At 41.6% G+C, this 25824-nt stretch overlaps 2 protein-coding genes across 7 annotated transcripts; both read left to right on the forward strand.

Moving 5' to 3' along the window:
• The first annotated feature begins 252 nt into the window (after positions 1 to 252).
• On the forward strand, positions 253 to 9501 carry flot1a (flotillin 1a). Of its 3 annotated transcripts, none has more exons than XM_063899979.1 (13): positions 253 to 413; positions 729 to 809; positions 1095 to 1170; positions 1636 to 1726; positions 2614 to 2757; positions 3021 to 3140; positions 3953 to 4048; positions 4325 to 4477; positions 4580 to 4761; positions 5642 to 5687; positions 5798 to 5935; positions 6158 to 6322; positions 6760 to 9500. In XM_063899979.1, exons 2-13 carry the CDS (start codon positions 767 to 769, stop codon positions 6778 to 6780), a joined length of 1275 nt encoding a protein of 424 aa, XP_063756049.1. In that variant the 5' UTR covers positions 253 to 413; positions 729 to 766; the 3' UTR covers positions 6781 to 9500. The 3 variants fall into 3 exon arrangements, with proteins under 3 accessions (XP_063756049.1, XP_063756050.1, XP_063756051.1); XM_063899980.1 differs by having other exon boundaries at positions 265 to 413; positions 746 to 809; positions 6760 to 9501; XM_063899981.1 differs by lacking the exons at positions 253 to 413; positions 729 to 809; positions 1095 to 1170 and having other exon boundaries at positions 1636 to 1858.
• A 3787-nt stretch (positions 9502 to 13288) lies between these two features.
• znf384a (zinc finger protein 384 a) lies at positions 13289 to 25824 on the forward strand. Of its 4 annotated transcripts, XM_063899540.1 has the most exons (12): positions 13307 to 13428; positions 14578 to 14631; positions 15492 to 15559; positions 16390 to 16705; positions 17605 to 17727; positions 17931 to 18082; positions 18187 to 18263; positions 18436 to 18660; positions 20366 to 20533; positions 21219 to 21297; positions 21615 to 21773; positions 23248 to 25824. In XM_063899540.1, the coding sequence occupies exons 2-12, from the start codon at positions 14583 to 14585 to the stop codon at positions 23656 to 23658; spliced, it is 1827 nt and encodes a 608-aa protein (XP_063755610.1). In that variant the 5' UTR covers positions 13307 to 13428; positions 14578 to 14582; the 3' UTR covers positions 23659 to 25824. The 4 variants fall into 4 exon arrangements, with proteins under 4 accessions (XP_063755608.1, XP_063755607.1, XP_063755610.1 ...); XM_063899537.1 differs by lacking the exon at positions 14578 to 14631 and having other exon boundaries at positions 13303 to 13428; XM_063899538.1 differs by lacking the exons at positions 14578 to 14631; positions 15492 to 15559 and having other exon boundaries at positions 13289 to 13428.

Consider the following 25824-nt stretch of genomic DNA (forward strand, 5'->3'; position numbering starts at 1 on the left):
TTTTCCAGAGGGGTTCACTTACTCATTCCCATAAGCAGTGAGGAAGTTTTTTATGGAGTATTTCTACATTTATTTAATGCTACTTTGGTTTAAGTACACGATTTGAGTACTTTTCCCAACACTGTTTTAAGCAAAGAAGCACATTAACCTGCTTTCCAGAATAAAGGTGTGGTTGCTGCAGTTCTCCACCCCGCCACTAGATGGCGGCCGCTCACAGTATGAGTGATGGCGTGCTGAATAAAAGCCGCTGAGCTGCAGCGGTGTGTCCACCGACTGCATCATTTCAGCTGCCGTCTGACGCGAATAAACGTCACCTGGGACCAAATTACAATAACTGTTCCAAAAACAGACCGCTATTTATTCCACCATTATCACCTTACTCTACATAAATCACATCATTTATTTTCTAACGGGTAAGTCTGTCTTTATTTGACGTCTCTATCCACACCCATTGTCGATTGTAAACACAAATAAGGGAGTCAAATTAATGTAGTTAATGGATAAACAGCTAGCCACCAGCGAAATGCACCTAGAAATATAACACGTCTTTTTTTAGTGGCTCTAATTTGGGGTGTTTTATGTTATTCTTGTGGCTTGTTTACTGCGCAACATTTGTGTAAATACATTATATCAATGCTAGTCTGCTCTCAAGTATCCAAACCAAGTAATACAAATGTATTTATTTAATAGTGATTCAATATTATTATTATTTTTGTTTTATTCCACAGCTTTCTTTCTTTTTCAGTTTGAAAGAGGATAAACCATCATGTTCTATACCTGTGGTCCCAACGAGGCTATGGTGGTGTCAGGTAAAATGATGGCCTATATAAATCCTCTTTCTTCAACAACAACAAGAAAAGTCCATATTCAAAGAGTTTATCATTCTTGCTTTTCAATCATTTCCATCCATTCAAATAAATAATTCAGATCATTTTGTTAGCAAAGATTATAATTTCAATTCAACCTGTTTATAGTTGCTATCTTATTTTGAAGTAAAACATGCTACAAAACCTAATACTATAAATACTCGATTTTGCAATATGTTGTTCATACCACTCAACCTTTGACGTCTGCTCGATCTTTATCTGTCCCAGGGTTTTGTCGTTCTCCTCCATTGATGATACCTGGAGGCCGAGTGTTCGTCATCCCTTGCGTCCAGCAGTTACAGAGGTCGGCAAAGATTTCCACTGTTTTCTGTCGATCTTTATTCCTGATATTGGTGCTCTTTAACTGACCTGGTTTGGCAAAGATGATTGGCATGCCAAAAGCATAAAATACAAATTGGAAAGGAAATACTCTCTTTTCACTACAGGATATTTTATTAAAAGGTAACAAACCATATAAAAGTCATTACCAAATGTGGGAATAAAGTGCCAGGATGATTGATGGACTCCTATTGGAAACAGCGGTCATATTCCCCCTCCTTAGCAGATAAAAATGATTAGGAGCATCTCGTTTTTTGTCTAACATTTTGTGTTGTACATAAACCATTGTTTACCTGCTTGTCTACAACAAACATCTCACAAGAGCAGTTTGATTTTTATCTCCCACTTTCAAAAAAACCATACCATTAGGACAGTAGATATTAAATTAATAATCATAATTTCCTTTCTCTCTCACGCTGCCTCTCTCCAGGATTTCTCTGAACACACTGACTCTGAATGTGAAGAGCGATAAAGTGTACACCCGCCATGGGGTGCCTGTCTCTGTCACCGGGATAGCCCAGGTCAGTGGTCGCCTCTGCAGAGGGAGCAGCAGGCTACTGGAACGGGGGACCAGCAGGAGGAAGTTTCCAGAGGGGGACAGGTCTAGACTAAAGGACAAATAGTTTCTGTGGGTCATTAGAAGGGAAACAACGGTCAGTTTACATCTTAACGCGGATAAGCTTTATAATACAAAGGGAAGGTTTTTGTATACACTCAGTCAATTTGTTCATTATGGCTTGTCTGTATCCCTTTGTAAGTTACATTCACCATACAATGCAAGGCATATTCATTTATATAGCACAATTCAACACGAGGCAATTCAAAGAGCCTTATAAAAACCATTAAAATAATAAAAATAAAGATATGGAAAAACAGAATATTTTAACAGCAATAGAAAGCCAAGACGAAACACAGAGTAAATGTGGCAGATGTGAGCCTGTTGTAACATATCAACATCTCAGCTTTAGTAAGTAATAACCTATTCCTATTTGTATGTACTTGAGGCAAATTAAACAACGGTTTCAAATCTCACAATATCTTTTGACAAAATAACTAAATATTGATATACTGTATATGTTGTATGGGTGACTTGTTGCTTTTTAAAATATTTACACAATGATATGTTTGATAAATAGTCATCAGGAATGTGGCTGCAAATATTAAACAGTCAGGTAAATACAGAAAACTGTCGACGTTTATTGTAATGCAGCTTTTAATTAAACGTGTGTATTACAAAATAAAGACAGATTTGTCCTCATATTGGTAAATTGTAAACCCTACTTGCTATTATTATGATTGTTTGAACATTAGAGTGTGTGGTATTGGTTTGCAAAGAACAACAGCTGCCATGGGGAACTCGGCTATCTTTTGAAGTTTTGACATTAAACACGTTGCTGTTTCCCCACAGATGAAGATCCAGGGTCAGAACAAACAGATGCTAGCTGCAGCTTGCCAAATGTTCATGGGGAAGTCAGAAGCAGAAATCGCTCAGATCGCCTTGGAGACGCTGGAGGGACACCAACGGGCCATCATCGCCCACCTGACTGTGGAGGTAAGGGTGTCAATTAAATTAAGGGTTAAAAAACCTGGTTAAGAATTAAACAATGTAACCCTGAATCACATACTACCTGCCTCTATTTCAAATATTTCATTGTTCTTAGTTGCATTCAGTGAGTATAAGATGGGAAAGCTCATGTTAAATGTTTGTTTTTGTCACATTGCTTCTAAAAAGGTTGAATATATGAAATAATACCTTGTGTAGTTCTGATACTCTCATGACCTTGAGAGACACTGAACATCTTCCTCCTCTTACAGGAGATCTACAAGGACAGGAAGAAGTTCTCGGAGCAGGTATTTAAGGTGGCGTCTTCTGACCTGGTCAACATGGGCATCAGCGTGGTCAGCTACACACTCAAAGATGTTCACGACGACCAGGTACCCACATATCTTCTATGTTTATTTTAATAAGTCATTTTACATTTAATTATTTCAACTCTTTGTCAGCTAACCCTTCACTAGCCATGTGAGTGAGGCAGCTACATGATGTTGATTTTCTGTTTGTTCAATGGGTTTTTAGTAGGGTCCTTTTTATTCTTTTTAACAATTTGACGACCAATTTACCCTCTACTTACGTGCCTTCAATGTGCACATCTCTCAGTCTCAGGTGGCAGCTATTGTACAGTTGGGTTGTCCTGTGCTTTGCTCAAAGGCACCACGGCAGGGCCCAGGAGGCGAACCGAGACCTCTCCAAGTAGCAATCCACAACTCCATATTTTAGGTCTGTTCGGGGACTTGAACCAGCGACCCTACGGCTCCCAGTCCAAGTCCCTGAGCCACTGCCGGACGATGTTTTGTCAATATGATTATCAGTGCCTGTCATTCACGTGTATACGATATCTCTAGGACGCATCGCTTAGACATACACTCGTACTTACGGATAAACTGGTTAGAATTAGGTGGTCAATCGTCAGGAGTAGTGTGCTCGATCTCTTCGGAATAGATTGAAAACAATCCTCAGAAATGTGGCCTGGACGTCAACATGGCCTCAAGGAAGAACTGATCATTAACACATCAGGAGGTAAACTGTAACTCGACAGGTTGGTGGAGGCATAACACTAGATGCTCATTGTAGTTTATGGGTTATTGTTGTCAACAGAAAGGGCTGCTGCAAAAATACTTATGCATCTTGGTTAAGTTCTGTCTTGAATGAAGATCGCAAAACTTTAACATCTCGTTCTGGTGCTCAGGATTATCTGCATTCACTGGGGAAGGCTCGAACAGCCCAGGTTCAGAAGGACGCTCGCATCGGAGAGGCCAAGAACAAGAGAGATGCCGTGATCAGGGTGAGATGCATCACCTCGCCCCTATCCTTCAGGATATTGTTATTCCTCTCAAAGTGTTTATTTTCAACAATAAAATCAACCAAAAAAAGGTTTTATTTAAATTGTTTGTGTTCCTGTTTGTAGAAGTCTAGTTTTTGTCACTTATTTTTCCTGAGACTTTTCTGCTCAGTCCTCCTTGAAATTAGTTTTATCTTGTTTATGATTCTCAAGTTATTGCCGTTGATCCCTATTTCCCGCCTCCTTACTCTGTTCCTGTTTCTCTCTGTGTCCCTGCAGGAGGCCCATGCGATGCAGGAGAAAGTCTCGGCTCAGTACAAGAATGAGATCGACATGGCCAAGGCTCAGAGGGACTATGAGCTGAAGAAGGCAGCCTATGACCTGGAGGTGAACACTAAGAAGGCGGAGTCAGAGATGGCCTACCAGCTGCAGGTACACAGGGGTGATTATGAAGAGTTAGATCGATCAGTGACACCTGCTGGGGTCTAATACTGCACAAAATACTACATGCATCGTGTACTGTGTGTCTTCCAGGTCGCGAAGACCAAGCAGCGTATTGAGGAGGAGAAGATGCAGGTGCAGGTGGTGGAGCGCACGCAGCAGATCATGCTGCAGGAGCAGGAGATCACCCGCAGGGAGAAGGAGCTGGAGGCCAAGGTGAAGAAACCTGCAGATGCTGAGAGGTACCGGCTGGAGAAGCTGGCTGAAGCGCAGCGGTGAGTTGCATGTTCACTAAAAGCAGCTCTTCCAAAACTACAGTACACTACCAGAGTTTAATCTCCCTGTTTGCAGTACATTTTTGTGTTTATGTGCCCTGAAGCAAGATACTGAATGCCTGGTGTCGGAGGATTGCAACATATACTGTATATCATAGCAAACTTTTATTTGTCATCTGCTAACTCTTTCCTGTTATGTCTGAAAGTAGGATTTCTAAAACTCACACAGATCAGTTAGGTATTGAAGCTTTCAGTCCTGCATTTAAAATTGTACATTATTAAGTATCAACGTATAATTATTCTTAAAATAAAACTAATCCAGAGACAGCCTTAATCAGAATAATATAATTGTATTATTGGATCATAATTATTTATGCATTCAGAGAATTAATAACACTTAAATAAAGTACAAGTACCTCAAAAAAGTTCAAAACTTGAATAAACGCAAGGCTGCTGCACCCATTAGATATATGTTTTCAATGTTTGAACACTAGATGGCGTAATGGGGCAACAACATATATAAATGATCTCCCTGGCACAGGTGAAATTCATTGTGACTGTAGAGCAATAGCTTTTTGACCGTGTCTGTGCACACACTGTGTTCCTTTGAAAATAAACTATATTGAAACCTAAAAAGCTCGTTGTGAATACATGAGCACGTCCAATTAGCTAACCCAGTTTCGTCAATCCCAGGGTGATATTGAGTAACAATAGTCACCACAAAGACTGTTGAACTTTTTACAGCCACTGACTAGATGACTAGGAAATGAATGTAATTCACATGCTTGTCTCCTGCTGTAGTAATGTTCATGATTTAGCAGTACCTCACTATTGGCTGACCCATCTGTCTGACTCGGCTTGTCTTTCTCTCTCTGTCCAGTCTTAAGATGATCATGGAGGCGGAGGCTGAAGCCGAGTCCATCAAGGTGAGTCACAGATCTCTGCAGCTGAATTCCCACTCAGTTGTCTTCAGTTTTTCTAAATGCATTTCTGGATGGGAGTTTCCCTAAGGTAGTAAGCTCCTTGTCTCCTTCAGATGAAAGGTGAGGCCGAGGCGTTTGCGGTGGAGGCCAAAGGTCGTGCTCAGGCGGAGCAGATGGCAAAGAAGGCAGAGGCCTTCCAGCAGTACAAGGATGGCGCCATGGTGGACATGCTGCTGGAGAAACTGCCTCTGGTGAGAGACAGCACCATAATGAGCAGTCATTAAACCTGTATATACAGCCTAATATTATTGTATGCCTCATTGCTGGCTGTATTAAATAAATGTAGTGTTTTTTGTATGTTAATAGTTTTCCTATGAACACTGTCACCTCTGGGCTCTTGCTTCATGTGTCGTCTTCATTTCAATGAGTTTTTAAAAGTTTTAACAGTTGGTCAAATCTGTGTCCCCCACCAGATGGCAGAAGAGATCAGCCGGCCTCTGTGTGAAGCTAGGAAGATCACCATGGTATCCAGTGGAGGGGGGGAGGTGGGCGCAGCCAAACTGTCAGGAGAGGTGATGGACATCATGGTCCGTCTCCCTGCCGCTGTGGAGAAACTGACCGGGGTCAACATCTCCCAGGTGACACATCCTTAAATAAATACTATGTTTCACTGGACTTTCTGACTCTGGCCTGCTGATACATGTAGTGCTGAATAAACCTGCAATACCTATTTAGCCAATAGGCAGCAGAAGATCTCAAAAATGCTAATGCTGAAATACAAACCGTCCTGGCATTTTATCACCTTATTATGCAGGTTTCAGCAAACAGGTTTTTTCTTACACATCCAGCAACCTGCGAAAAATTAGGATCTCATTTGATCTTGTTTTCCTGAGCTTAGAGTGAACATCCAGCAGCTTTTCTGTCAGCTAATTGCCATCTTTAACATGTTGTGGACATGTGCTTGGAGTTGTCGGAAATAATGAATTTCAATATAGGCCCAGGCTACAAACAAGACTCAAACATTTTAGCATTTGAACTTAAAGAAAGACTGCCCGCTCTTTCCCTCTTTCTGCAGGTGACCTCAGGTACTGGCTGAGGAGAATACAGCCGTGTGGTGACCGGACAGATCCACTCCGGCTCTTTGCATGAGTCCGCTCACACTAACAGCCTCTCTCCTCTGCTCCCATTGAGTCTTTAGCTGTGATCTTTCTGTGTTGTAAAATAACTTTTTGGTCACTGATACCCTATGTGGTCTGAGTTACTGTGCTCCTCTGGCTACTACCACATATGTTTCTTTCTCACATACTTGATTTTGAAAGTCCCTGAGTGACTTAATGTACTTTGGCTTTACAATACTTTTTAACTTCATAAGAAAAACACTTTTAACTGTGGCCTCGGCGTATACCATCATTTGTTTTTGACTTCATTTTAAGTCCTATATCCTTAACTCCCTGTTCTTCTCTGCACTATGTCACATTGTGTGTGCCTGTGTCACTGTACTGATAATTTATTTAGAGTCATCCCCACTGCCTGTGTTAGACTTTAAATGTCTCCTTCATAACTGCCTCTCCACTGCCTTGCTGCCAAACCGTAAGTGCGTCTTAACATGAGTTTGTAACACAAACACACCTTCATTTCCTAATCCTACTTACATTGCATAGTCTTATACTAGAACAAATCATCAGCCTGTGGTCATGGCAATCACCCATTCTCATCATGGGATTTGATTAAGGAAATCATTTTGACATTAAGTTTAGCAAGTTGTCGTGGATTGTCTAAGCAAACAGGTAATCAAAAATGTAATGCCATGTGTAAATCTGTTTGCCATTACTTCATACATTTTGATATCAGTCATTGTTTTCTATTTTATATTTGTGTGTTCTCCATTCATACAAACTTTTCCTGCTGAATTAGTGTTAATATTTTTATTGGCCTTTTTTGATGACCCTTTGCTCCAAGCATACCAGTATTATAACGAATCAGAACATGTCAAATCTGTGCAGCAGACCCATGCCACACCTTTCTTTGTGACTTAAATGATTAGCAGAAGCTGTGCATGTTCACTTACACTAACTAACCCACCTATATTTCCATCTCCCTTGAATTAATGTCCAATACTAAGCTCTTAAACATGTTTGCTATCTAGTTAATTTTTTTCGATCTTTCATCAGATCACAGCAATGGCCACTTTAAAGCCCTTTCTACTAGCTGCTTATATTGTTGGAAAGCCAAGAAATGTAACTCTATTAAAGCTCACTGTATCCATCTATACAACAGCATATGGTACATAAAATGTATATATCTAAAATGGTATGTTCTAAGAGAAGGAAGCACTTAATTAAAAAACTACATGCATTCTAATATGCTGAGTCCAACAGATCTTGGCCAAAACAGAGGCAAAAAAACCTAAATCTTCAGACTCCGTTGAAACTTGTAAATGCAAACCTAAAGTGAAGTGGGGCAGCTTTTGGGTTGTTGTTGCATTGATGTAGCAGCTCTCATAAAGATGTAGCTTGTGGAACAGGTGGTAAACATTATGTAGCTTTGACCTTCAATTGTAGCAATGGGAATAGCGTTGTGTCATTTTGAGGTAACAGCATGGAAATGCTCAAATGTAAATTATTAGTTTTTTGTATTTAAGGATTACTGGTTACAACTTGTTGTCCTGATTGTTAAGCTTTGGTCAGGAATGATTTTGGAAATAGATAAAGATGAGAGGTTGGTTAAGTTCTTTTCGTTTTATTTGACTGTATTCTAGTCAATCTTGTTGTATTGTGAACTGTATTCATTTGATAACTTATTTATTTATGATACAAAGTTAATACCAATCAATTCATTGTAAGAAAGTGAAAATGTCTTGCATTTTATAATAGTCATTTCACAAATTCAGTCACCTAGGTGATATGCGGGTAAAGATTTAGGAGCTAGCTCTGAAGTGTTCCTAAAAAGTGCTCTAACTTGCCTTATTCCATAACTGTATCACACTGTCACCCTGGGCTGGGTGGTCAAAACATGTTTTATGTTGGAACTGTATTTTATAGATCTAGAAAAATAATTTTCTGATTAGTTTGACAGCACTAAATTGAACCAATCCGGCCTCAATCAGAAAATCCGGCCTAAAAACCTCACTATTTATCTGTCTATTTGTCTGACTCTTCCTTCGCACTGCTGATTCAAAGCCAAATGTGTTGCAATGGTATTCTGAAAGTAAAATCATTCTATGAAAAGATGTATACAAGTGTTTTGATGCATAATTGTCACACTTTAACTGTAACTTTAATATATGCAAATGCATATGTTTTCTGTCAATACTGTGTGGCTTTAATGTGGAATTACCAAAGTAGAAGAAAATGTATTGGCTAGCTATAGAAGTGTGATCTTTATTTTTGGGATGTTCAATTGTAATGATACTCTGTTGCACTACATATAGATATTTATTCAGTATATATTTGATATTGAATACAGCAGCACTGTTTGCTTCACAATCCACCATTAATAACTGTTAGCTAAGCAGTGTTTTAAGGAAAATGTATTAAAGGCTGTAGAGATGTCTGTATTATTTCAACTCACTGATTTGCACTCTGGTGCATTGTAATTTATTGTAACCTATACACAATAAAGTTTCTTTAAATTGTTAAAGGAAAACCCAATTGTGTTCTCTGCTATTCTGGAAACAGACTGTGTATTCTTATTCAACTGCTTTATATTCCTAGACTTTACTCCTATTTCTTTGTATACGTTTGATTTGTGCATGTTTTGGGCCGTATATATGTGTTCCTGTTTTTATTTCTGTTTTGTTTTTGAAATGTAACTGCAGGTTTTTTTATGGGGACCCTGAAGGATTTCTTTCATGCACGATGGAGTAATTCAGTAAAGTTTAACTAAATGTAATGTTGATTATAGATGTCTGGTTACTTTGACAATTTCTTTGAGCTGCAGTTTTCCTCTTTTAGCACCCGAGCAGCTCCATTAGATCTACAGTGCCTCCTAAGGAGTAATTACAAATACACTGAGTTGTGTATTATAGTGAATAGCCATGGTGTCCGATCAAAGACAAACAATTAATTATAAATTGATAATCATAATACCTACTCCACACACTGAGAGGATAATTAATACACCGGAAGGCACCACATGGACGTTTGCAGCTGTGTTAAGTTAGCTACAGATAGCTGAATTTGTACAGGAAATAAGAGAACTGTCTTTAAATTAAATCAGGAATATTCTATAAGAAAAGGCATTAATCCATCCATCCATCCATCTTCTCCCGCTTTTCCGTCAGGGTCGCGGAGGTAACAGCTCCAGCAGAGAGCCCCAAACTTTCCTTTCCCTGGCCACATCAACCAGCTCTGACTGGGGGATTCCAAGGCGCTCCCAGGCCAGTGAAGAGATATAATCCCTCCACCTGGTCCTAGGTCTACCCCTCGGTCTCTTCCCAGCTGGACGTGCCTGGAACACCTCCCTAGGGAGGCGCCCAGGTGGCATCCTCACTAGGTGCCCGAACCACCTCAACTGGCTCCTTTCAACGCGAAGGAGCAGCGGTTCTACTCCGAGTCCCTCCCGGATGACTGAACTTCTCACCTTATCCCTAAGGGAGATGCCAGCCACCCTGCGGAGAAATCCCATTTCGGCCGCTTGTATCCGCGATCTCGTTCTTTCGGTCATGACCCATCCTTCATGACCATAGGTGAGGGTAGGAACGAAGATGGCCCGGTAGACAGAGAGTTTTGCCTTCTGGCTCAGCTCTCTTTTCGTCACAACGGTGCGGTAAAGCGACTGCAGTACCGCTCCCGCTGCTCCGATTCTCCGGCCCATCTCACGCTCCATTGTTCCCTCACTCGAGAACAAGACCCCGAGATACTTGAACTCCTTCACTTGGGGTAAGGCTTCATTCCCTACCTGGAGTGGACAATCCATCAGTTTCCTGCTGAGAACCATGGCCTCAGATTTGGAGGTGCTGATCCTCATCCCAGCCGCTTCACACTCGGCCGCGAACCGATCCAGTGAGTGCTGAAGGTCACAGACCGATGAAGCCATTAGGACCACATCATCTGCAAAAAGCAGTGGTGCAATCCTTAGCCCACCGAACTGCAAACCCCCTCCCCCACGACTACGCCTCGAAATCCTGTCCATGAATATCACAAACAGGATTGGTGACAAAGCGCAACCCTGGCGGAGGCCAACCCTCACCGGAAAACGGTCCGACGTGCTGCCGAGGACCCGGACACAGCTCTCGCTTTGGGAGTACAGAGATTGGATGGCCCTAAGCAAAGACCCCCTCACCCCATACTCCCGCAGCACCTCCCACAGTATCTCCCTGGGAACCCGGTCATACGCCTTCTCCAAATCCACAAAGCACATGTAGACCGGATGAGCGTACTCCCAGGCCCCCTCCAGGATCCTTGCGAGAGTGAAAAGCTGGTCCGTCGTTCCACGACCAGGACGAAAACCGCATTGTTCCTCTTCAATCTGAGGTTCGACAATCGGCCGGACCCTCCTTTCCAGCACCTTAGAGTAAACTTTCCCGGGGAGGCTGAGTAATGTGATGCCTCTGTAATTGGCACACACCCTCTGATCCCCCTTTTTAAAGAGAGGAACCACCACCCCGGTCTGCCACTCCTTCGGTACTGTTTCCGACTTCCACGCAATGTTGACAAGACGTGTCAACCATGACAGTCCCTCAACACCCAGAGCCTTCAGCATTTCTGGGCGGATCTCATCCACCCCCGGGGCTTTGCCACTGTGGAGCTGTTTAACTACCTCAGTGACTTCCCCCCGTGAGATTGGAATTGATCCCCCTTCATACTCCAGCTCTGCCTCTAACATAGAGTGCGGAGTTGTCGGATTCAGGAGTTCCTCAAAGTGTTCCTTCCACCGCCCTAACACACCATCAGTTGAGGTCAACAGCGCCCCATCCTTACTGTACACAGCTTGGATGGTACCCTGCTTCCCCCTCCTGAGGTGCCGGACGGTTTTCCAGAACAACTTTGGTGCCGACCGAAAGTCCTTCTCCATGGCTTCTCCGAACTTCTCCCACACCCGCTGCTTTGCGTCGGCCACGGCTGAGGCTGCTGCCCTTCGGGCCTGTCGATACCTTGCAACTGCGTCAGGAGTACCCAGGGATAACATATCCCGGAAGGCCTCCTTCTTCAGTCGGACGGCTTCCCTAACCACCGGTGTCCACCACGAGGTTCGCGGGTTACCGCCCCTTGAGGCACCTAAGACCTTGAGACCGCAGCTCCCCACCGCAGCTTCGGCAATAGAAGCTTTGAACACCGCCCACTCTGGTTCAATGTCCCCAGCCTCCACAGGGATGCCTGAAAAGCTCCGCCGGAGGTGTGAGTTGAAGGCTTCCTGGACATGGGACTCCTCCAGACGTTCCCAGTTCACCCGCACTACACGTTTGGGCTTACCAGGTCTGTCCAGAGGCTTCCCCCGCCACTCGACCCAACTCACCACCAGATGGTGATCAGTTGACAACTCCGCCCCTCTCTTCACCCGAGTGTCCAAAACATGCGGCCTCAGATCCGATGATACGATTACAAAATCGATCATGGACCTTCTGCCTAGGGTGCTCTGGTACCACGTACACTTATGAGCATCCTTATGTTCGAACATGGTGTTTGTTATGGCCAATCCATGACTAGCACAGAAGTCCAGTAACAAACCACCACTCCGGTTCAGATCAGGGGGGCCGTTCCTCCCAATCACGCCCCTCCAAGTGTCTCCATCATTGCCCACGTGTGCGTTGAAGTCTCCCAGCAAGACTAAGGAGTCCCCTTCAGGAGCCCCATACAGGACTTCTTTCAGGGTCTCCAAGAAGGCCGAATACTCTGAACTGCTGTTTGGTGCATAAGCACACACAACAGTCAGAGTTTTCCCCCCCATGACCCGCAGGCGTAGGGAGGCGACCCTCTCGTCCACTGGGGTAAACTCCAACAAAGCGGCACTCAACCGGGGGCTTGTGAGTATCCCCACACCCGCTCGGCGCCTCACACCTTGGGCAACTCCGGAGAAGAATAGAGTCCAACCCTTATCCAGAAGTAAGGTTCCAGAGCCGACGCTGTGCGTAGAGGTGAGCCCCACCAGATCCAACTGGTAACGCTCCACCTCCCGCACAAGCTCCGGCTCCTTCCCCCCCAGAGAGGTGACATTCCACGTCCCCAAAGCCAACACACATTAATTAATTAATACACATTAATGCCCCAAAAGGCATTAATGTGTATAAATAAATAAAAAGGTCAGTGGAACCAACACATTAGAAATGGAGTCTACTGCCAAATAGGAAGTTTATATATCATTTTAATTAATTTGGAGAACTGATTATTGTATGTTTTCATTACAACGTCTACTTATAATAATATGGAGGCCAATCAATAGTAATAAAAAGTATTTATAAAAACAAACGTTTCCTCAAATAACGAATTAGTATCTAAAATGAATGACACATGTTTATGAACAGTTATTAACGTGGATTGTCCTGGCTACTTATCATCTTGGATGTTGGATAACGCCATGGATGTTAATCATTAGAGGTTTTATTTTTTAAAGTTGTGACCGGAAACTCCACTGTTTACGTCGAATTGACTTGACTCTGCTGAAGAGAGCTGGAGGGAAAAAAAGGAAAAAAAGCGAAGAAAAAAAGGCATATGTGAGGGGTTTGAGGGGCGGATTTGGACAAAGTTTCCCAACTGTCCCGACCCGAGGAGGCTCCGGGGGGGTTGCAGGGGAATCCATTTGACCGGTAATTAACACTGGAGTTATTAGACGGCTGTTAATGAACTGTTATTTTCAGTGTGTCTGAGAGCGCCTTCGTCCCGACCGCCGGAAGTCTGCATGAAGCTGCGTCTCCTACAGAGGCGACGGCGTTTTTTTCACTCTTCGTTTTTTTTTTTATTCGAGACTTTTTTTCTCTTTTTTTATTTTCTCTGAGAGAGATGAGCAGGGAGTGAGGAATGGAGGCGTAGAGAGGAAGAGTGTTTGTGTTTACTTAGCGGCAAGCTAGTTAAGCATATGATTATACAGGCCTCCTTGTTGCAAGAGCAAGCCAGCGAACAAAAGCAGAACATTAATGGAGGCGAGTTAGCTAGCTCCCCTTGTCTTGTTGCGTTAAACAGCTAACGCCATGTTTGTTTATAACACAGATAGCTCATTAAGCCTTTGGCAGCTGGTTAGTTGCAGTGTGACTCATATGCTGAGTGCTTTGCAAAGGGTTCCCACGTTAAACCGTGTTATGACAAATTCGTATTTACATTATTTCCTCTATTACTGCTTACGCAAGCTAGCAGTTTTGTAGCCAGCTAGTGCCCCTCGTCTAACATGGCTCTCAGAGCACTGAAACATTGACTTTTTATAACACTGATAATGTAAAGTTAATAACTACACCCTATTCCAACTTGTTTAATTTTCCTTAGATCTTGCCATATTATTTATCTGAAGGCTGTGCACCTGGGGAGGGGAGAAAGGGGCTCATGAATACAGCCTAAAACATGCATTGAGTTATGCATTGCGAATGTTTTGCATGTATTATACTGTTACCTCAGGTGTCTCAGAGTTTATTTGATTAGTCTATGAGGTTGTTATGTTGAACTTTAATTGTCATGGGCCTATGATCCCTTCAATGTCCTAACAGTTATAAGTTATTGTTATAAGTTATGATTTCAGATATCAGTTCAGCTTTACTAACATGTTATTACACGCTTGCTTTTCTCGGCATGTTAGCACAATGGCTATGCATGGCATTCACAATCTTCACATGCATACAGAAACTCATACCTCGGAACTTCTTCTTTAACTATTGGTCTGTAACAGTAGCAAAGTATGTGGAAATAAAGTGCAAATGCATGCAAAAATAGAACAATGAAACTATGAAATTTCCTTCCTTGTGCTACAGAAAACATGTTGCCTATGTGTCAGTGGGAGATGATCGGGAAACAGAAGATCAGAGGTTTGATAATGAAAAGATAGACAGTAGTCTTTCAAACAGTCCGTTTTGTCTCAACAAACCATGTGCACTCTTAGAAGGGATGACTCTTGCAACACATACTGTAAAAGCATCTAGTTTGGAAGAACACGCCTCTCTGTGTTACATTTTTCTATCAATAAATGGTTATAACATTTTGACACAGCATTGGGTTGCATTCCAAAACTAGATTCATTAACACTGATGAAGCAACCACTCTAAGATTGTGTTATTTGTTAATAGCAATGCAAACTGTAAGGAACTAGCAAGGAAGTGCATGGACTGTGTTGCAGAGCATTATCAAAAACCTCAAAGGCTGATTATATTATGATAATTGTTAGTGTTTTCTCAACTCTTGCCTCTTCTATCCTCCTGTAGATGTTTTTTTTTTTTTTTTTTAAATATATCCATCCCCCGCGGTTGAACATCTTTGCCTGATTCCTTTCACATCCTCTTCTCTGTTAACCTGATTAAATATTTCACAAAAGCAACAAATCTAACATTATAAACCTAAAAGCATTTCCCTGTAATAGTCAGTTGTGTAACAGCCATCTTACACTTTTGAACTGGGATCCCTATAAACAATGATTGCTTGCCTATCAAAGTGGCTGATTTAACAGCCACAACACAAATGTATTATCTGATGACTTGTCCGAGTACTCCACACTGACCTTGAAACTTGTTTAGTGAGTCATCCAAAGAGGAGAGGATTTATGGAAAGGAAACAAACCAAGATGATTGAAATGCAGCCATGCATGGTCTCGTGAAAAAATAAAAAAGCATAGGTAGAAGGAGGAAGAGGAGGAGAACAGGTGTTTTCTAAGTGTGTTGCTTTTTAATTACAGAAATAATGGACGATTCCCATTTCAACTCATCATACTTTTGGTCTCCCGTCCCCACTGTACAAGGACAGGTAGAGACAACCTTATTGTCCTGAAATACACATTATAGCGTGGTGGTATGTGCTATCGAAACATACCCAGGAAGCAATTATGACATTTGTGGAAATTCTGTAAACATTACATAACACCAGACATTGATTTGACCCTGAACTTGTAGTAAATAACACCACCTGATAATGGTCTCCTAGTTGGTGAAGTTGGTTTAATCTCACACAAAAGTTGTTTGAATATTCTTGATATGTATAAAGAATTCAATTGATCACTCCTGTCCTCACCTCTTCATCCTCTCTTTGTTCCTTGTTACATTTACTTTTGGCATCTCGCATTATCTTTATTCAATCTTCTATCCCATTGATTTCTTCTCCAAACTGTCTTCTCGACACATGGATCTAACTCATTATTATTTCCTCATTATCCACCTGTTCTGTTTCCTTCCCTTTTCTCTTATTTCTTTCGTTGTTCCATTATGACCCATTTTTTCCGTGGTACCTTTATTACCTCAACCTTCTTCCTTGCTATCTATATCACCTCTACTGTTTTTCCCATCCTCTTCTCCCCCTCCATTCTTGTGTTATCCCTTCCATCCTTTCCTCCTCCTCTTTTGTCCTTTCCCATGTCTGTTTCATCTTCTTTCGCCTGGCCTTTTGTCTTAATACTAATGGCCTCTTCTTTTCCTCACCTCTTATCACTCCTCACCTGTATTTCTCATCTCTCATGGCATTTGACCCTTCATCTCCCTTACCTGTTCTTACTTCCTCACCCATCCCACACTGCTTTATTCCTTCCCATCCTTCTTTCCTTCCTCTAACCCCCAACCCCCCTTCTACTTGTCCCTCTGTAGATCGAGAACGCCATGTTCCTGAACAAGGCGAAGGAGCAGCTGGGTCATGAGAAGGCCAATGCGTCCTCCTTCCAACACACCTCTGCCTCCTCCACCTCCTCCCCCCACTACCCCACGGCGGTGCTCGCCATCCCCGGCTCAGTGGATACAGGGTCCGGAGTGCGGTTGGTCCCCAAACAGGAAGGAGGTGGCGGTGTAGGAGGGGGAGGTGTTGGCAGCGTCGGTATGAGTGCACTTGGCGGACACCTACACCAGGCACACACCACCCAGAACATCACCGTCGTGCCTGTGTCCTCTACAGGTATAATGACTGCAGGTGAGTGGGCCGCTCCTATTTACCTTTCTGTATCCTCTTTTGATATTAGTTTGTCAGTATCTCTTCAAGATGTGTTCATATGAGTCACTATGAGTATTTAACTGCAGCTGCTAGAAATCTTTATGCAAAAAGTTTTCTTTGTAATCTTAAATGTCTCTTTGTATTCAACGAGGGCTTTATAAGTAGATGGTTTTATCAATATAGCAATATGGACTAGTAGAATTTTCAAATTCCAGTAAGAGCAATATTTGTGAATGGGCAAAGTAAATTAAAATAGCATTCCAAATGAAAGGGGCCCTTTAATGCTAATTTTACAGTTTCATATCTGTATTTTGTGTCTCTACTGTGACATGTCTCCATGCTTTAATGTTCAAAAAGGTCATTATTTTTCTCATACTGCCTTTGTTGCAGCACCGTCTTTTTCCGTTTGAAACCAGAGCCCAGTGTGCACTGATTGCTTAGCTTGCTGGCTCTGTTGTGATTGGTCAACCGCCTAGAGATGTCCTGCCCCATAGCCTATCACGTCAGTTAGCCAATAGAAGGACGAGTGTTTGTGACAATGTCAGTATGTAGCGAATAAACAAAAGACCCCTTTAAAGGCAAAATAGGTTAAAATACCATTGTGTATTGTGTATTGTGATTTTGCTTGAGTGTCCCGGCCTGCAACTCATATTCTAGAGATTTAAGAAAAAATTCTTGTCTAGTGCAGATCAAATTTAAACCATGATCATTTTGTTAATTTTCCAATGAGCATTTCCTCTAATGTAAGAAAATCATTGCAATTAGTTATATTTTCCAAATCCTGCAGCCCTATACTACTTGATTCTTAGTATGAATGGTAGCCTAATGTAAAATGTTTGTTTTGACCAATAACAACATCACTGTTCCTCTTCTCTTAGCGGGGTTAGTGATCACCACCCCTCAAGGCACTCTGGTCCCCACCGCTTCCACCCAGTCATTTGTAGCCGGACACCCCGCTGCGACCACCATGATCGTATCTGCATTGCACCAATCTAATGCAGGTAAAACATGGTCGCAGTTCACCGTCACCTCAGTCATTTGGTTTATGGTCATGTTCGATCGAACTGCAGTTAAAGGTTTATGAATTGATTGAGGAATATAGAAGGTTTAAATTATTCCTGAAATGAAACACAAGTCAATTTCCTTTTTTTTGACCCACCATGCATTCCTTTCCTTTCTTTCTACACTTTCCACTTGTTTCTAGACAAGAAGGAGGACATTGCTGTCCCACCCGTCATGCCATCAAAGCGAGGCAGGAAGAGCAAACAGATGATGGGCAGAATGGCCGGAATGGGGAGGGTCCTCCCTCCAGGAAGTGATGCATTAATATTGGCACACTTGGCGGCTGGTGGACAGGTGAATACAATTCTATCTTAATAATCTTTTAGCTTCAGCTGAAACTGATTTTCCAGTTGATTGTCAGTGTTTTCGATATTACTAACATGCTGTTATTGTGTTAGCACCACAATGCTGATCCATATGACCTGTCAAATGACGAGGACGAACATACCAACAAAGATGGCCCTAAATCATACAGGTAAAGGAAAAACATGAAGATTAGAGAAAAGTGTTATCGTTTGTGCCGTCACAGATTTTTAATGAGCATTTGCATCAGGTAATCTTTCAAAACGGACACTGTCGTCTCCACTTTAAAGCCTACACCTCAATTAAACCTGTTTCCTTCTCTGTGTTACTGCTCACTCGTCCAGGTGTCGGATGTGTGCAGTGACGTTCTTCAGCAAGTCAGACATGCAGATCCACTCCAAGTCCCACACGGAGGCCAAGCCCCACAAGTGCCCCCACTGCTCCAAGTCGTTTGCCAACTCCAGCTACCTGTCCCAGCACATCCGCATCCACAGCGGGGCCAAGCCCTACTCCTGCACTTACTGCCAGAAAACATTCAGGCAGCTCAGTCACCTCCAGCAGCACACACGGTACTGGCCTGAGTGGCTCGTGTGTGTGTGTGTGTGTGTGTGTGTGTGTGTGTGTGTGTGTGTGTGTGTGTGTGTGTGTGTGTGTGTGTGTGTGTGTGTGTGTGTGTGTGTGTGTGTGTGTGTGTGTGTGTGTGTGTGCTTTGCCTGCTGTCTCCATTGTTAAAGCATGTGTCAGTGTGGTCCTCTGTGTGGGGACTGATGAAGGAAGGGGTGGTGGCCTGGGGATGTGCCAGGGTCTTTTTGGAGAGTGTTGCTCTATGCATCGCCTCTAAAGGAGCAACACGTTTACCAAACTTTATAAAATAATGGTTCTCAGTTTGTTTTTTTTAACTTTATATATCAATTAAGATAATTTCCTTTCCGGTAATTGATAATGGTCAGGACAGGAAGCCAGCTTTGTCATTAAACTTAACAGTTGCTTTGAGCTACTTCAAGTACCAAAAGTGAAACTAGTCATTCTGCACAATGACCTATTTAAGCACAATATATTTGAAATGCTGCTGCTTATAGTTACTGATACTTTGCTTTGCTTCATCACTTTGATGTTGCACTGAGTAATTTATTAAAACACCTTTATATATACTGGGTAACTTAACCTATAGTATATTTATAATAATGTATAAGTTGATCTATATTTTGTTATAAAAATCTAAATCTGGAAGTAGCTAGCAACTAATTATGTAAAAAAAAAAAAGCATTTGAGTAAAACCTACAAGTTCATCCCTTTTTACTGAAATACGGTATTTGAATGTATGTACTTGGTTACATTTCACCACCGACAGTTACTATTTAAACATATCTGTTTGGCTTGGTGGTGTATGAATGTTGCCATTTCTTAGCTATTCTAGTTTGTCTGACACTTTTGCTTTTGCAAAACTCACAAAAAAAATCCCTCTTTTATTTGAGGCATCTTATAATGACTTCTCCCTGTCATGTATGCCCCTTGTAATGTAAAAACATCCCATTTAAAAAAGGCAGTAAAAGTGCGATGTTGGCTAAAGTAACACTGAGGAGATAACGGCACTTATTACGTTTCATAAATGACAAGATAGAAAGAAAGATTGACATTGAAAGTCAAGTGTGTATTCCCCTTTTAAAACAAAACTTGTTCCTTATTATCTTTTTCATTCTTTTAATGGACCGCAGTCAGCCTACATGTTCCAAGCACCCTCGAGATTATACAGACATTCAGATAAAGCTGCTAATCCAAAATGTAGATGGATTTGACTTGTATTACATGTAACTATATGTGACCATATAAGTGATGAAAGCATCTGTCCTGTTCATGCTGTCATGACTCATGATTAGGACATGGTCAATTACCTCCCTTGTGATTTTATTATTATTATCCCTTATTGCGACGGCCTGGCTGTGTAGGTTTCAGGCCATTTTATTTTACATTTTAAACGGGAAGATGCGCTCAGATATTACATCCACACACTAAAAAGCAGGGCACACCAATGGAGAGAGAGAGAGAGAGAGAGAGAGAGAGAGAGAGAGCGTGACTGTGCCTGCTGTATGTTTTTGTTCTGTGTTCTCACAACTCAGACACAGCACAAAGAGCACACTCTCTAATGCTCTGTCAACTTTAAAGCATGATTTGGTTAAACATGAGCTTTGGTCATGCTGTAGCTAAAAAAAATCTCTCGCTGTTTCTCTCTCTCTTTCTCTTCCTCACCCCTCCAACCCTGGTGTCCCGTGTTAGAAACCACACGGAGTCCAAGCCCCACAAGTGCCCCCACTGCTCCAAGTCGTTTGCCAACTCCAGCTACCTGTCCCAGCACATCCGCATCCACACCGGGGCCAAGCCCTACGCCTGCTCCTACTGCCAGAAAACATTCAGGCAGCTCAGTCACCTCCAGCAGCACACACGGTACTGGGGCTGGGCCGGGCTGGGGGGGGTAGAATGGGTGTTTGTGTTTTTATGTGTGCATTTATGGGAGCGAGTGTGCAGAGAGTTGTGCTTTGTGGTTGTTTGCATCTTATTGCACTTTGTCTGTTTTGTAGCATATTTTAAGACTGGACAGAATGCTGTGTTGTCAGGCAGTTTGTAACATTCAGTTTTTTTCAAATTCAGTTTGCCAAACTAAGAGATTGACACTAAAATTGATTAGGTTTCACATCATTTTCGGCACTTATGGCTTTTACTATTAGTCTGGCTTTATACTGCATATTAATTATTAATGCCACATTTGCTTCTTTTCTTATTATACATTAGCCTTAAGGAAGAGTTAATTGTCCTAAAAAAACCACAAATGTTTTCACAATCATAAGATGTAATAGATAAGGATGAAGGATCTGCCTTTTGTGGAAGTTAAGTAGGTTAAAGCAAGAGATTGAGCTCCCCAGCTATTATATCAACGACATAACAATCAACATTCTTTCTATGTTTACTTTTATTTGTAATTAATTGCACTTTAATTGCAATTTAACATTGCTTTATGGACAATAATCGAAAATATTCTTAACACTCACACATCACTATGATTTTCACAAGTGCAGCAATAAAGTATAATTCACACTGTCATTAACTAAACCTGTGACTTGTGATTTTTCAGGATTCACACCGGGGACCGGCCGTACAAGTGTAACCATCCAGGCTGTGAAAAAGCTTTCACTCAGTTGTCCAACCTACAGGTAAATTAAATCACAGGTTTGATCCACGCTACTGACCAATAGAATCTAGAAAGCAAACAGGTTACTTTGATTTACCGACCATTTGTTTGTCTTTGTTGGAGAAAAGAATGTTAACTTAAGGTTTGGATCTAATAAAAGAATCTTGACAGCTTAGCAGAGCTCAAGTTAAATAAGAAAGTGTTGAGAATAAAAGTTTTAAATGTAAATTAAATCTATTAGTTCTTTGTGGACATTTTCTGAACATCAGGTTGACAAGCAATGTGTATTTGAAAATAATCCTTTTTACATTTTTCTAAAGTCTGTTCCTCTCCCCACAGTCTCACCGTCGGCAGCACAACAAAGACAAGCCGTTTAAGTGCCACAACTGTAACCGTGGTTACACAGATGCTGCCAGTCTGGAGGTGCACCTGTCCACACACACAGTGAAGCACGCCAAGCTGTTCTCCTGCGGCCTCTGCAACCGATCCTACACCTCGGTGAGCTCTCAGACCTGTCAGTCACACATCAGGCGTGCAGAAGTTCACACACCGCCCAGACTCTGGCCTCAGTATGACTAAGAAAATACATTATTATTCAAGATTGATCGGAGATTGTCCTACAGGCACATCCATAAAAACAGAAAGGCACACATAATATTTTAAGAAGTATTAAACAAATGAGTAAAATGAAATCCATAAAAACACTAGCACCTTTAGTGACATTAGCATAAAATGGCCCTACATGAAGTGCCCTAGGTGTATCATAGACATCAGAGTCAGAAAAACCTTTATTAGTCCCACAGCGGAGACATTTAAATTCTTACAGCAAAGTGTAAATAAAAAACAAAAGAAATAGTAGACTATCATGTTGAATAGGGATGCAGGCACATGTTAATAAAATAAGTACACATCACAGGTGGAAAATAAATATACATTATACAAGTTTTTGTTAAAGGTGCCATAGAATGGAAAACTGTATTTACCTCGGCATAGTTGAATAAGGAGAGCTCGGTACATTGAACTGACATACCGTGAACCTCAAACACCATTGTTTCCTCCTTCACGTGCAAATCATGAATATGCATATCACAGCGGTAAAACGGGCGAATTACAACAGTCCCTGTGTGTGACGTAACACACGGTAGTCCAGCCCCAACATTTGCATGCACCAGCTGCTGGAAACACTAACGGTAACACTTACCACTCCTTAACGTTGCTCTCCAATCTTCGACCAACTGGCTGTTCTTCAAATTCATCCGTTTCCTCCTCCGATAAAGGCTCAAACATGCAAGGTTGGATGCCAATAGCCTCCATGGTTCATCTCTCACAGTTTCCAAACTTCACTTACTTCTGTGGGCTCTGAGGCTGCCATGGATAGCTCCTTGTAAACCAGCCAATCAGAGCAGAGCTCGTCATAATTATTTAAATGAGCCCCAAATAAGGCAATTCAGCTTGTTTCATTCTAGGACCAAATCATAGGGTTATAAATGGGCCTGTAAAACTGCATCTGGACATTTTGATCAACCAAAGTTATATACCTTCTTTGTAGACATCAGAATAATTTTAAATACCTATAGATGCTTTCTATGGCACCTTTAAAATGTATAAAAACAAAGGATGTAGCAGCCAGTAAATACATGAACGAAATGCAAAAGGGTATATGTTGCACGGTGTCACTTCACAAAAGAGTTTTTACAGTCTAAAGTAGTGCAGGAATAACAATATTTAATTGTAAAAAAAAAGAAAATGCCCTTTTTTGCACACTTTATTGAACCTGATAAGTGTCCTGCAGTGCTTTGCTTGTGTACCTGTCTTTGAACCTGGATATTCTGGCTAATTTTTTCAGAAGGAAGAAACTTGAAGGCCCTTATTTTGCAGTATACCCAAAGAGAGAGTTGACAGGGATTACAGGCATGGAGGTTTAAATAGTTGTGTCGTCATGTCTTATACTTTTCTCTCTCCCTAACTCCAGGAAACGTATCTAATGAAACACATGAGGAAGCACAACCCCGACCCGCTAACAGTGGCAGCGACATTAGCCGCTCAGCAGGCCCAGGGCCTCACACCGGGCGGAGGCAGGGGCAGAGGGCGTGGCCGAGGCAGAGGGGCTGGTGGAGGAGGTGCAGGCAGAGCGGGCCAGCTCCATAGCCAGAACAACAACAGCCAGAACAACAACCCTGGACCACAAGGCAGCTACCAGCAAAGCCAGCAGCCCCCCGAGGCTGTGGTTCAGTGCCCGTTCGACCTGCACCAATACAAGACAGTGTCAGCCAATGAGATCCAGTACAAACCGGTCACTGTGGCAGACCTGCCAGTGGCGCACAAAGACCTCTGCCTCACCGTCTCCACATCAGCCATACAGGTGGAGCACATGAACTCATAGGCCGAGTCTTTGATTACTGATTGAGTCCATGGTGTAAAAAGGTCAATATAAAAAAGGTAATTTAATTCTATTCAGTATTAAGTTCTTCTTAAACAGGAAAAAAATGGCTATGTTGAATCCCAATACCATTGTTTCCTTTATTTTAAGAAGCTTTAATGCTGAGTAGAATAATGAATTACTTGTTAGAACACAGATATTTTACAATGTGCTTCTCGATTCCTGAGCCCACTTATGCCAAGTATCTCTCAGTAGAAATGCTGGTGTTGGACACTGATATAAGCAGGTTATTATTTAGGCTAGAGCCACATTCTTCCAGTTTGTAACAACTTAACAAAACCTATTATGAGATCAGGTTTGGCTTTTACATCATTATGAATGAAATGGTGATTAAATCCAGACCTGAATTTCTCAAAAGCATGTTTAAATCTAATTTCAACGAGTCATTGGAGTTTTGTAAAACCGACCTAATATACTGATCCAAAACCAGCAGTCCTCTGAGAATTTTGATAAAAGAGGCTCACTGGTGTCGTTTCTCTTTTTTATTGCATTGTTTGCAATAGGCACCATTGGAGGATGAAGATGTAAAATATCTGTACATTTAAAAATGACACTACTCTCTGCACGTTTATGGTACAGGGAACGGTGTAATTTTGAGCACATTCAGATCACATTAATCTGAACATTCTCCATTATTTAGTTCAAGCCAAAACAAGAGAAAAAAACAAGATAAGGTAATCAGCACCGAAAAACTGTAAGGAAGGACTAAGTGAATAAGTGGAGGACCTATGAATGACACCTTTGACTTCACAAGTTGGATCGGAAATGCTCAATCGAAGCCTGAGAAAACACTACAACAGAAGAGGGGCTGGAGAAGGAAGATAAAGAGGTGTTTTATTGGGTCAGGCTAAAACCTGGAGCTTATTCTTGAAGTGTTCACTTCACAAATCAAGAGGGGGGCGGAAGAACCTTACTTTGCCAACTAGAAAGCACTTGATGAAGCTTGTACTTCATGTCTATGTTTGTCATTATTGTACTTTTTTTTAATATATCATATGTATGTATTTTTCTACCAACAGAGAGAAAGCAAAGTGATGCATGAATGTGAAGGGAACAGAGAGAGGTCCTAACAGAGTGCTTTTGTCCCATTTTTTTTTTTTTTTGGTTGCTATTCAAAGAAAGTAGTAAAAAAAGAAAAGGCCCAACACATCATAGTCAGTTGTTGGGGAAATAATGATTGTCTGATCAAAATGGCTGACAGGTACTGTTATCAATCCGTTTTTTTTTTTAAAGAATGTTTCATACATATTATTACGACTTTCATTATAACTATTTCAAATGTTATCCACATTATTATCAATCCGAGGCATTATAGTATTGCAGTATACTGTACATAAAATAGATAGAAAATACTTTTTTCATCTGTAAAAGGGAAGTATGTCCTGTGTAAAGCATTTATGGAACTAAAGGAACTCCTGTTAGCATGTGCCGAACCATTGGCTGCCTCCCAGGTCATCTCGATCAGAAAATGCAAAAACAATAATTGCAAGGCCTGAGAAGTTTGGGAAAACCCCCAAAAGCAGGTGACACTAAGGGAAAATATTTGATCTAATTATGATGTGTTGGATGACGCAACCTTTCCTGCATTTTAAGCCCCGCCTTCCTTTTGCACGTGGTGATATTTATTACAATGAGGATGTTACATAAAATGGTTTCCCCAAATAACCCTTAGTGTGTAGCAGTATAGATAGGGTTATTGCGGAAACAACAACCTTGATCACCAATGAGAATTCCTTCATTAACATTTGATCTAAGAGTATATTTTAATGACTAAATAATAAATCAGTGACCTGGGACACTGCTGCAATGTTTTGGTGTACAAGCTATCTCTACCCAATCAAAATGTTCAGGCAGCCTTTAACAAAGCAACTGCTTGTCTTCATGTATACTCCTTGTATTTAATTGTGAGTTTTTATGAAAAATAACAGATTCTCAATATTCTTGTTAATGTTATTACTGATGCTCCTGATAATAGTACAGTTATTACCTGCCCTCTTATGCTACACTCTCGCATACTGTATGCACAATTACACCTCTTGCTCATCTGAACAGACTGTTTCTTCCCCAAAGGAGAATAAAGTTTGAAAAACAGTTTATGATGAAAAACTA

This window comes from Eleginops maclovinus, chromosome 13 (assembly GCF_036324505.1).
Source record: "Eleginops maclovinus isolate JMC-PN-2008 ecotype Puerto Natales chromosome 13, JC_Emac_rtc_rv5, whole genome shotgun sequence".
Lineage (NCBI taxonomy): Eukaryota > Metazoa > Chordata > Actinopteri > Perciformes > Eleginopidae > Eleginops > Eleginops maclovinus.